General features: G+C 52.4%; 1 protein-coding gene across 22 annotated transcripts in view; it reads right to left on the reverse strand.

Moving 5' to 3' along the window:
* The window catches only part of LCOR (ligand dependent nuclear receptor corepressor), an 86,190-nt gene continuing 73,520 nt past the window's right edge, over positions 1-12,670 (reverse strand). For all 22 annotated transcript variants that reach the window (XM_062610456.1, XM_062610476.1, XM_062610455.1 and 19 more), the window contains one exon: positions 1-11,756. In XM_062610456.1, coding sequence (XP_062466440.1) covers positions 7,259-11,756 — 4,498 coding nt within the window. In that variant the 3' untranslated portion in view covers positions 1-7,258. The remainder of the gene's footprint in view (positions 11,757-12,670) is intronic.

Raw genomic sequence — 12,670 nt, forward strand, 5'->3', positions numbered from 1 at the left:
GATATCAAAGAAACGTTTAATAAGCTGCAATAAAATATGGACCTTTAGAAAGCTCATAGGGTGAATATCGACAGTGGAGGAAGAAAAGAAAACAAGGTGGTGGGAATCCTTGAGGAGTTCAGATCTGAGTCAGGGACCTTTTACCTGGAACAAGAACACAACTTCTTCCATAGGCTAGGATGAAATAAAAGACAGGAGCACAGAGTTCACAAAATGTCAACATTTAGAGAGTCGATACATATTCAAAGTTCAAATGACCCAGCTCTTATAGCTATACATATTGATTTAAAGCAACTTAATATAACTTTATTTTCTTTTTATATATACACTTTCAAAGGTTCGTCAGGTGAGGTATGTAAACATTATCTAATGGAAACCCCTCTCCACATTTCCAACCGAGAATTCACAGCAGACAGTTCATTTTCCCAACTCGCCATGCACTACTTCCTGCTCCTCAAAGCACCCGGGAATGCCGTCCCAAGGCACAGCCACCGGCTCCCATTTCCCACCGCTGGTCTGTACAGTTCACATTGCTTAGGCTCAAACATACAGTACCGGACAGGAGGACTTTTCAGCTCAGTGTCTAAAATTCATACAGAAACAAACAGAGAAACAAAACTCTCCCGGGGAAGCAGACACAGATGAACGAAACACATTTGCCATCAGGGTGGAGATAACAGTTAAACAGTGAGTGTCTTGAGTAAAAGAATCATTGGGGTGTTGTTGCCTTTTTTCCTTTGCTTTCTGCTTTGTTTTCACACACCTGCTCCAAGGGCAAAGGAAGCATGGGGATGGTGAGAGGTCCTGCAGGGCCAGCACCCAACAGCACCCCATGCCACCCGCCAAAGTCAGAGACCTGTCACCATAAAAGCAGCAATGACCCCGCTGATGCTTCCCCACACAGCAAACAGCTCCAGGCAAAAAAAGGGGTTTAAAAAAAACAAAGAAGAAAACTCCAAACCCACTTAGGAAAACCAGGCAAATGACCCCAAACCACACAGAAGGAGAATTCAAATTGCAGCATGGCAAGCACACGACCTTCTGGAGCCAGCACTGGGACTGTAACGGTGACAGTAGTGCACTCCCTTGGGTCACCTGTACCCACAGGAATCACAGGAGCTCCGAAGGCAGCTGCTCCCTGCAGGAAATTCACTAGCAGGAGTTTGCTAACGGGACCTACCTACCCTCCCCTGGCCGTCTGGGAGGGGGGGGTTCCTTGGGGGTGAGGTAGCCCCCACCTCCTGCATCAGTGGGGATCCCTAAGCCAAGAATCCCCACGTATGCCGTGCTGGACCGAGCCCCCGCCAGGAGCGGGGTTATTCCCACCCGGCCCTGAGCCCCTGCCATTGAAACAGACATTATTACTACAAATCTTATTGCTTGCAGTGCCCCCCACCCCGGGGAACAGCTACGGGAGCAAACTGCTTCCCCAGGGACCATGGCCATCGACCAGGCTTGACATCATCGAAATGAGATGAAGAGAAAGAGTTAATGCTTCAACCTTGATGTGACATTAAAAACCACCACCACCACCCACCCCAACCCATCCCATTCCCCCCCCCCACGCAGTAGCCAGCCCTTTGGTTGCGGCACACTGGGCAGTACAGCCCCACCAACCAACACACCAGTCAGAACAAGAACCTGTGGAAAGCCCATGAAATAAATATCTTTAAAAAACTATTTACAATATTAGATCTGTGAGCATGAAGTGAGAGAAAAATGCTTTTTCCTGCCCCAAGAAAAGCTTAAAAAGTAGGTTAGCATCCTGCCGCCTAGCACAACACTATCTTACATGGCACCTACACATAATATATATTCACATTTCATTTTAAAATTAGGTACTCTTACAAACAGACTTAGAAAACATTGGCTAGCAACGCAGCCCGAGGGACCCATGCCACGAACGCCGGCCGGCTGCATCCCAGCTCCTCCGGCTGCCCCCAAGCTGCCAACGTGCCCTGAATCGAAACCACCAGCTGCCCCCCCACTGCCCTTCAGGGAGAGGGTGGAAGTGCTCGTGAAGGAGAGGGCTTGTCCGCAGGGATGGGAGGAGGAAGGATGGGGACTGTGATTTCTGCTAAGCCTAGGGGTGAGCTTAATACAAACAAGAACTCCTGAGAACATCTTAGAACAGATGGATTCATTTCACAACCACCAAGCTAAAGGATGGGCCGAACAGATGCTACGACACATGGGGGAGAGGTGGGGATGGTGTGGGGACATCGTAGCTTCGTGGTTTGCTCACAAAACCTATCATTACAGGGAAAGCTGCAGAGCCCTTCACTGGCAGGGGTGAGCCTGCCTCTGCCTTGCTCCTGGGACATCTGGGTGTACAGCCCAGGAATGTGGACCCAAGGATGCCTTGGCTGGGGCTCAGCCCTCTTCCCCTGGCACAACCGCTGGCAGTAGAAAGGTGGGAGTACATCCCTGCTGCCCCAAGGCACTGCCATGCCTATGGGAGGCTGGGAAACACGGCTTTCCCAGTGGCCTTCAACTGGGAATACAGTTAGGCTGAAAGAATACTAGCTGGAGAAAGAAACTGTCCATTAGAAAGTCTTAAAAACAGGGCAGTGGTACATCTGTGTCCTTCTGACATTACATTTCTATTTCCTAGGATGTTACTAGGGGCTGGAAGAGCTTCTGGGACCACTGGCATTTCCAGGGGCACCGTGTGAGCGGCTGGGACATGGGCTTGGCTGGAACTTTGCTCATCTCCACACCAGCAAAAAGAAGCTTGGCCAGCTCACCAGCCCCCTCAGTCCAATGCCACACAGCTTCCCCTGGCATGGTGAGCACAGGGATGCAGACAGCAGTGGGGACAAGTTCATCCTGCCCTCCATCACATGGAGAATGATCAGCAACACGGCAGAAAGTTTGCTGCAAGCACCAGCACCAGAACACCAGCTCTTTGGAGAGGCTTGTTGCAAATGCGTCTCTCTGAAGTGTAGGCAGCTGAACACAGAACCACCACAGCACACAGCAAACGTGAGCAAAACCAGCCTGGTGAGTGATGAATATAAATATGTGCACACCTTGGATGTACCACCCATACCTCATCAGCAGAGAAACCCATTCCAGGGATAGCACTGCTAGACAAGAACCTAACAGTGACAGACAGAAGGAGCCATTCTGGGCACAAACTGCAGCTCTCAAGCCCAACAGACAAACCTTGACTGTGAGCTCACAAAACCAGCCCCTCACAGAGGATAGGTAAGATGGGTGGCTCCTGACCACGTGAAGTGTGAAAATGCTGAGCTGCCAATAAGAAGGTGAGAGAGGAGAAGGTAACCATGCAGATGAGAAAGGGGGGCTGGTAGCAAAGTGACAGTAAGGACATCCGTGGAGGTGCAGAGCTAAGATGCTGCTCATGACACATTCACTGGGGAGCTGGGATAAAGACTAGTTTCAAGAATAGGTTGAGAAAGTGGCCACCAAGGAAAGCCAAAGTAATAGAGAGGTCTGTTTTGTGGGACACAGCCCTTGTGCTGAAATCCAGAGCTGAATAAGCAGAGCAGGGAGCTGTGGTGTGGCCCAGAGGAGAGGAGCGCAATGAGGCTGCAGAGCTGAGGATGGCACTGTGGTAGTGCCAGTGGGCAGATCCGCACCTTAGCAAACAGAAACGCACTTGATGCCTGTGCGCAATAAGGCAATAAATCATGTTGCTTATTTCCTTCCATTCATTAAGATCACCTGCAGGTCCCTGTGCATCCCTTGCATTGTGCAGAAGCTGCATTTATTGGAAACAGGCTGCTCTAAAGCAGCGGCTGTGCCTCAGCAGCACACCTCACCGCTGCCTTGCTGTACAGCACAGAAACGAGTAGCGTGTGTCCTAAGGCATTAACGAAGAGCAACAGGTTATATAGATATGGTACCTCCACTCATTTTTGTGTCTCTTGTGTACTGTTCTAGCTGAAACATGGCTGCATGGAGACAGAAAACTGGGAAGTAAATCGAGAAGAGGGTAACGCAACATTAGGACTGATTGGGAAAAAAAGAAAAGAAACAATTCAAACATCTGAGCACTGATAAAGAACCTGGAGCTACCCAGGCAATAGCATACTGCTAGGCAGTCACCTCACATGCAGACCCTTCCATTTGCTAGCAAATCACAGCATTGCTCCTTCCTGCCCCAGAATAAAGCACTCACAAAAGCAAGTGCAAAGCACATTAAAAGCAGGTCTTGTAGTCTGCAAGACCTGGCAGCTACTACTTACGTCAAGTGGAGAATGCACACAGGAGAGGCAGAAGGGCCAAGACAGCATCTCCAGGAGCAGTAACAGAAAGGAAAGGAGCCCAGCAAGGAGCTGGGGTTTTCGTCAGAGCAGAAGGCCGCTGGGCTGTTATAGAGATGACAGCCACCCCTGGGGCATCCTCCCCTGGGGCAACCCGAAGGATCACACAGATCTGTAATTCAGAGAGAACTTGTGCAAATGCACCAGTATGCCCACCTGGAGAGGTTAGGCCCAAGTGTTTGTTGCAGCAATTCAGCCCTAGCTGATGGCTTCACCTGACCCATCCTTGGCAAACAAGCCTGCTCTCCATAAAAGCTACCTGCATGAGCTAAAGTTGCAGGCACTTTGAGTCTCAGGCCATGTTGCCCGCACAGTTCCCAGCATGGCCACACCAACCTCGCTCCCTCCTGGAGACCTGCGACTCCCTGCCTTCAGCATGGAAAATCTCCATCCAACCTAGCCAAAACACAGCAATACAAGAGAAAACTACAGACGGAGACCGGAAGTTCAAAGGGCCGGAAGGTATATGGTTTTCCTTTTAGCATCTGATTTCTCCACAAAACAGATCCTAGCCATTCCTCTCCAGAGCTGACACCTGGCAGGGACACTGCTGGGAAGCTTGGCGTGCTGCTCCCACCACCACATAAGCCAAGCAGCACACACTGAACTGGGACAGATGCTGCTGTGCTCCCAACACCAGTGTGATGCCTGCCATCACCCAGCCTTGCCATGCTCAAGCCAAAGAGTGCAGGGGAAGCCCTGGCACACAGGAAGAGAGCCAGGAGGCTGCAGCAGCAGCATCCCCTCTGAAAAACTTCACCTGCTTTGTCAAGGATGGTGAAGGATGGGGAAAAGGGGGTTTGCTGCAGGAGAATGGCATGAGAAAAGAGGGGTGCTTGCACACATGACTAGCCCAAGGTAAGGAGGAGAAATTCCAGGCCCACATGCCTGCAGAGAGGCTGCCCCAGCCAGAGGTTAGAGGAGGACCACAAGTACGGATGGAAAAGCAAGAGGGAAAGACAACCTGTAAGAAAGGTACAGATCAGTCATGTAACTGCTATCAGTGTCCTCCTGCCTCACACCTCTCCTGAAACGCTTCTAAATCTTTTCTGATGGAATGTTTGACATATTTAATGCATGCAGTAAAAATTAAAGTAATAGATAACTTCATAGTAATCTGTACAGGGACTGACAGGCTAGATTTAATCACTGCCTAGCTGTTCAGAGAGTTAACTTATTCTAGCATGATTCAAAGGAAAGGTAAAGGATTTATGGGTTTTTCTTTTTACATCTGCCATTTCATAGTAAGAGGAAAATGTGCTGCAGCCTTGTTTGCGTCAGCGCTGGGGGAAGGGAATACCTGCAAGACAGCAAGAGGTGCTCTGCGAAGGGCGTGCTAATCTCAAAATGCCTGGTTTCATCCTCTAAACTAAAGGGGTACAATGAAAGCTTTAAAAGACAATTCTCCGCTCTCCAGCTCCAGTCCATGGGCTTTGGGATCTGGAGTTCAATGCCAACTGTGAAAAGCAATTCCTGTTGCAGCTGAGCCCTCTCTAACCTCTGCCCCCAGGGCAGCATCTCCTGAATGTGTGCCCTGCACCACAGCCTTGCTGAGCAAGGATCAGCAAGTGGCTGTTAAAGATCAGGTCACCCCAGAGCTCGTGGTGCCCTCTCCAGCACTGCTGCTCCCTGCATCAGGATCCATGCAAACGGGGTTTGTGAAGCCAGAGATGCAATGGCTGAGCAGGGTCCTTGCCCTGAGCACAGACCCCAGCAGTCACTTCTCAGCCACTGATCATCTTTTCCCAGCAGAGCCAGCACAGCCACATGCTCTGTGTACTTGTAACGGGTCTGTCTCAGAGGTGTCGTGCTGGGCAGAAGCTTGGCTGCTTTCAGGCTCCCCAGCACCAGACACGAGCAAGGACAAACCTACTGCACCTTGCCAGTAAAGCGATGAAATGCAAATTACAGTATAAAACAGATGTAAGTCAGTCCCTTATACCAGCCCTATTCCAACTGCAGATTCTGGCTTTAGGAAGACACTAGGAAAGATGTGCACAAAAGCACAGGGTGAGGGCCAGGGCTCCTCTTCTGCAGAGCACCAACATCAGAAGGAGCTTGGGCAGATCACAAGGGAGAAATTCAACCTTTAGTGAAGCACTGTGGAAACTGCTTTGCCATCAGAGACCACAGAAATCACCACAAGGGCAGCAAAACGGGAGAAGAAGGTCTGTCCGAACGCATGGCACGGCATGACTGATTCATCCCTGAAGCCAGCAAGAAATAAAGACGGATAGAGCCCAGTGTGCCCACCTGGCAGCAGTGGATGCAGCAGCCTGGTATCCAGAGCCCCTGCAGCATCTCCCCTGCTGCCTGAGCAGGACCCCCACCCCATGGGCCGTGCCATGGGGGAGTGAGGCAGCCATCAGCAGTACACACACCAGTAGCAGGTATCCATACGGGACACCAGCAGCTGCTACTAACAAACCAACAAAGGACAGATTTGCCTTTCTCTCCCTCAGTGATGGGAAATGGTTTTGGTTTTGCTTTAAATGCCACTAAGAAGACAGACAGGAGGAGGACTCTGAAGGAAAGGGAAATGTTTGTGTGCACCCAAAGACTGTGAAAGCTACTTCATGTGCACGGTGGTGGTTTTCTTTCTGCTACAGTACAAGTGCTTGTGCCTCAAGTATAAAACGCAAGCCTCCAAATCACACAGACGAGCTTCTTATTTATTTTTAAAGTGATAAATAAGGCACTGTACTTTTAACTAAAACTGCCTGGTTCTGGGTTTAAAAAAACCCAAGGAACGTCCAAACTGTAGAAACTTCCTTCTGAACAGCAGAGCCAGACAGGCCGACCTCTTCTCTGTCCGAGACACATCTGCCGATGCCTAAAATCACGGGCATTATCCTTTAGCTGCGGATTTTTAAAGGCTTGCTACAGCTTATAAAAGCAGCTTTAGTTAATGCATGGTAAAGGGTTACTACTGTACATTGGGTTTGTACATGGCTACTGGTTCTTTGCTATTTCGGGTCCAGTCGTGAGCGTTTGCTGTGTGAACAGTCCACTTTTGCCCTCAGCTTCCTCTTGCCCTGCGACCCACTGCTCTCCTGCATCTTCTTCATGGACCTCGTCAGGGTCTTCCCACTGCTGGGCTTCTTGTTGGCCATCTTCTGTGACCGCGTAGAGGACTCCCCCAGGGGCTTCTGCTTTGGGGACTTGGCCATCTCCTCGTGGCCAGTGAGCAGCACGGCCCGTCTGCTTGTGTTCTCCTTGCCCTTCCGCATGGGGAGCCGCACCTTCTCCAGCTGCCTTTTTGGGGCTCTCTTCTCTTTCAAAGACATCTTTCTAGCCAGCTTATTGCTCCTCTCCATGGCAGCCTGCTTTCGGGTGGCAGGGGCTTTTGTGCTGACCTCCGAATGCTTTATTTTACTGGCCTTCTTGGCAGGCAACTTGTCCTTGGTGGAGGAGCCGGACCGTTCCTGTGTACTCCCGCTCTCCTTCAGCATCCTCTTCTTCCTGCTGAGCTGGAGGTCGGCCTTGGGGGAGGAGTCCTCCTGGGACCTGCTCTTCCCCTTCCGTCCCTTCCCCGTCCCATCCACTGAAGGAGATTTAGCAGGAAAGGCATCTGCTTTGACCTGCAGGGCCAGCTTTGGAGACATCAGCGGGTTGATGCACACGCTCTTCCTGCTCTGCTTGCTCTCCAGGGATGAGTGGTCCCCTGGGCCATCACTCTTCTTCTCCGCCTTCACCACGCGGTGCTGGGCTCGCAGCTTGCCCCGTAGGTTGGAGTACTTGCGCAGGATCCTGGTGCTGGCCTGTGTGGGCAAGCTGGGGGCAGGCTGGATGGTTTTGTCTTCACCCAGGTCCTCGGTGCTGGCATTGGTGGGAGCTGTGTGGCTGGGAGCGGTGGCTTCCTCAGCTTCTGCTTTATCAGCATTCTCCCGAATTTTAGCCCAAAGCTTTTGGTTCTTCAGGTTATTCCGAGCCGGGGTAGTGGCAGCGAACTTCTTGAGGTGTTTCTTCAAGCGTTCAGCTTGCAGTGAGCTGGGGTAGAGACTGGAGGAGGAATATTTCTGCATGGGGACTTTGATGGGGGGGATCTCCCCTGGGAGACGGGTATTGAGTTTCTTCACGATCACTAGAGACCTGGTTTCAGTTGTCTCCAGAAACCACTGGCAGATGTCAGACAGCTTAAAGGCCTTCATAAACAGCATCTGGACAGGAGAAAGCTTCTGCACTTCCAGCGAGCCTCTACTTTTCCGTGTCCTTTTCTTGCTTTTCCAAATCTCTTTCAGTTTGTCGGCTTTGCTCTTTACCTTGGGGGCTGCCTGCACCTCCTTCTCCAGCTGAATCCATCCTTTCTGAACTTTCATGTACTGGGTGTTGAATTCGGCAATGAGCTCCTGGTTCTCCTCTTCAGCACACCACTCCATGAACTTTGGTTTGCTGTCAGCCGTGTCTATGTCCTCCAACACTGGGGAATCATCATTCCCTGAACTGCGTTCGTCCCTCAGTTTGGGGATTGCTTGCACAGGCTCCTTCCCTGGTGTGCTCTTTTTTGCAGTGTCTATGGGCGTGGGTGTGTGTCTTAAGTTATAAAACTGCAGGGCAACCTTTTTATGCTTTGCAGCCTTTTCTGGAACTTGCTTGATTCCACCTCTGCTGCTGGGACACGCAGGCGAGTTGGCCACTGGCAAGTAGTTCTCCAGCTTGCCCATGTCCACAGTACTGTTGGGGCTCTCCTCATCCTTTGCGCTGGCATTGCCTGGTTTCACATCCACTTGCTCAGTATCGTTTGCAGGCACAGTGCTCTCCAGAGGAAGGAGAATGTTTCTCTTCTCAGAGTCAGCCTGGACACTGATTTCCAGCATCTCTCCCGATTGACTTTGGCTGCTGTTAGCAGGCGGGTCACCTGCAGAGGAATTTTCTCCCTCTGCTACAGTGTCTTTTGCCAAGATGCTTTTATAGGTTTGTCTGGTAGTGACACCATTCTCCTCGCCTGGCTGCTGCTCAGCGATGCTCTCTGGAGCCTGGCCGGTGCCCAGCCCCTCGCTGGGTTTGAGCAGCACACTGGGGAAGCAGTCATTTGGGAAGTGCATGGATTCTGCCCCATCCATGTGCACTTCTCTCTTGAACCGCTTAGTGCCAGGGCTCTTAGAGAATTTGATCTGAAGGCAAGGAAGCTGCAGAGAGCTGGAAGAGCCAGCATCCTCAACACTGCCCTCAGTGGGTGACTGGGATTGCTGGCTACGGAGACGCCGGTCTGATGCCACAAGCGCTCTCCTGCCTTTCTTTCGTTTCTTGTCTAGACTGTCTTTGGAAGAGACAGAGTCATTCCCTGCAGTGTCAGAGATGTCAGAGTCAGGCAGTGTTTCCCCTTCAATAGGTTCTTTTTCACCTGCTGGGCTGTTATTCTGCACTGCCTCCCCTTCTGGTATTTCGAGGAGGGGTGGGCTGCCCAGCATAGCCTCCTCTTGCTCAAGGGAGCTGTCACCCACCGTGCCTGATAATTCGGCTTCTGGTTCAGCACTGATGCTTTCATTTACATCCACACACTGCAAGATGGCAGGGGGCTCTGGGGAGCTCTCCCTGTCCATGGTGGCGAGGAGCTCATCAGGAGCCTGACAGCCTGGAGAGCATGGGCAGGGCTCTGCCAGCTCCAGCCTGCTGGGCTCCGCATCCCCTACGCCTGGAAGCTGGGCAGGACCCCTGGCACCATCACAGGCCAGGGGTGCTGTGTCTGCAGTGGCAGCGGGCTGCAAGGGCAACTTTGGCTCTGGGCTGGTGGGGAGGTCTGGGTCAGTTTGCATGTTGGAGCTTGGACATCCTTGCTCCCCACTGGGTGCTTTTGAGATGGGGAGGGCAGCAAAATCAGCTGTCTGCTCACCACCACTGCTGTCCCCGGGGGAGCCCAGGCTGCTGGCAGCCTCCTGGGGCATGGTGCCTCCAACTCCTACCTCCCCTCCTTCAGCAGGAGGGGAGCTGGGGGGCGGTGAGCCATCCAAGCTGTCCTCTTTCTGAGGGCTGGGTGGAGCAGAGAGGGAGAAGAAGGGCATGGCCATGGTGGCTTCCCTGGACCGCAGTGCCCGGGTATCCCAGGGCTGCATGGAGCCCAGCTCAGGTCTCTCTTTCACTTCTCGGCTGGCCAGTGCCCCTTTAGCCAGGAGCCTCAGGGAAACCCTCTTCTCACCCTCCCGTCCTGTCCCCGCAGATCCCCCCAGCGAGAGCATGAGGGGTGGCTTCGCGCTTACAAGGGTCTCTGTTCGCAGTGCTGCGCCGCTCCCCCTCTCCTCCACCCGGGAGCTCTTCACCAGCGTGCGGACGGTCGGGAGCTCACAGCATTCCCCGTTGAAGTAATACCCCCGCGTGCTCTTCCTCGCCGTCTTGCGCGACGACACCGGCCGCTGGCTCTCAAAATGGCACTCAGTGATGGGCTGGCTGATGTACACCACATCGCACTGGTTGTCGTAGTCATTGATCCTCAGCCCCGACGCCTTCTTGCTCTTCCGAGTGGATCTGAGGGAGGCTGCCTTAGTGCGGGGGTGCCCGCTGGGGGTCCGGTGGGTGGCTGGCACAGCACCGGCGGGCAGCCAGCCGTCTTTGGACCTGTCAAGCGGGCCTTTGTCGGCCGGGTGCAGGTGGCAGCCTGCCTTGCCCTTGGGCATGGCGTGTAGGTGGTTTTCTTGCTTTGGTCTTGCATCTTGTTCTTTTGCATCTAAGTCCTGGTGCAAAGATGCATTTGAGCTGCATTGCAAAGTATTCTCTTTGTCAGCTCTGCGAGGGGGGGTCACCGCAAAGCTGGGATCCCAGGACTCTTCTGGCAGAGCTCTGAAGGAGCTCTTCTGGGACCCCAGACAGCTGTCTAAGCTGTCCTCGCTGCCGTTCACATTTGCCACCTTGACCGAGATATAACCTTCCATCAGAGTCTTACCTGCTAGCTGCTCTTTATTGTCCTCACACTTCCTGACTTCTTGCTCGTGTCCAGCAGCTTGCTGCCCGTCCAGGCTCCTTGCGGCATGATGGAAATTCAGAGAGGAAGAGTTCAACGTGCTGAGGTATCCTTGGGTGGAGCTATCCTTTGGACTAGCAGAACGAAGCCTGGTGACGGGGAGCTCAGAGAAGTCCCTTCTCAAAGCAGGACTGGAGCTCTCTGCTCTGTCCAGACACTTCAGCTCCGGCAGCTGCTTCGGGGCTTGTCCCATAATATGCAGGGGGCCATCGGACCCCGACTGTCCTGGGTCTGAGGAAGAAGGGGCCTTTGATTCAGTACAAGTAGCACCCTTGTCCTGATTTTCAGTGCTTCGCTGGCTACAACCAGAGACACAAGTAGAGGCCTCCATGCTCTCGGATTCAGACAACTGCTGGCCTTCAGGGTCTGGCTGCACTTCAGTGTATATGTCGTTTAGCACACGGATGAATTGCTTCTGGTGATGTGTACACAGTCTGACCATAAACTTTTCCAGTGGAGACTTCGGCTGATTGTTAGAGTCTATTGCTATTGTCTCTGCTGCATCCTCACTAGAGAGATAAAGAGAGAAACAATCAGTACCATGCCCCAGGGAATAAAACTTTAGACTACAAAACTGGAATAACCCTTCTCCTCCCACTCAGGCACATCACTTGCCTGACCTCCAGGTGAGATCAAGCATCCTGTTGTCATGGGGCTGGCAGACACCCCATCAGTCCCCAAGACACACACGTATGCATATTACTGGCAGGACACCGACCATGCTCCTGTTGGTCTCCCGCTGCCAGAGCACCCATAATTACACTTCTATCAATCACATCCTGGTGTGTAGCGCAGTGTGACATGTTCAAAGCAAACCCAAAGTTCCCTGCAAGAGTCAGACTCAGTATCTGCACCATGTGCAGAGTAGAGGGCCCAGCACTTCTGGGACCCAGCAGGACGGCTACACACTTCTGCATGCGCAATCTGTGCATTCAGGCTGGGTGGGAGCAGAGCAGCATCCCAGCCAGATGACAGAGATAGAATCATAGAATAGTTAGGGTTGGAAAGGACCTTAAGATCATCTAGTTCCAACCCCCCTGCCATGGGCAGGGACACCTCACACTAAACCATATCACCCAAGGCTTCGTCCAACCTGGCCTTGAACACTGCCAGGGATGGAGCATTCAGAGCCTCCCTGGGCAACCCATTCCAGTGCCTCACCACCCTAACAGGAAAGAATTTCTTCCTTATATCCAATCTAAACTTCCCCTGCTTAAGTTTTAACCCGTTACCCCTTGTCCTATCACTACAGTGATCTTGAACTCCTGTGCGACTTCAAACTCTGCTTACACCTTGGTGGCAGAACACGGGCCTGGGGCAAACTGGGCAGATTGGAGCCTCCTCTGCAAACCGGTGCAGAACCTGGGGTGATCTCCCAGCCTCAGGCCATGCAGGCAGCAGTGTACCCCTGTGTGGTGCGGTG

Source organism: Pezoporus occidentalis, unplaced genomic scaffold (genome assembly GCF_034315485.1).
Source record: "Pezoporus occidentalis ecotype Australia unplaced genomic scaffold, CSIRO_AGI_Poc_V1 ctg147, whole genome shotgun sequence".
Taxonomy (NCBI): Eukaryota; Metazoa; Chordata; class Aves; order Psittaciformes; family Psittacidae; genus Pezoporus; species Pezoporus occidentalis.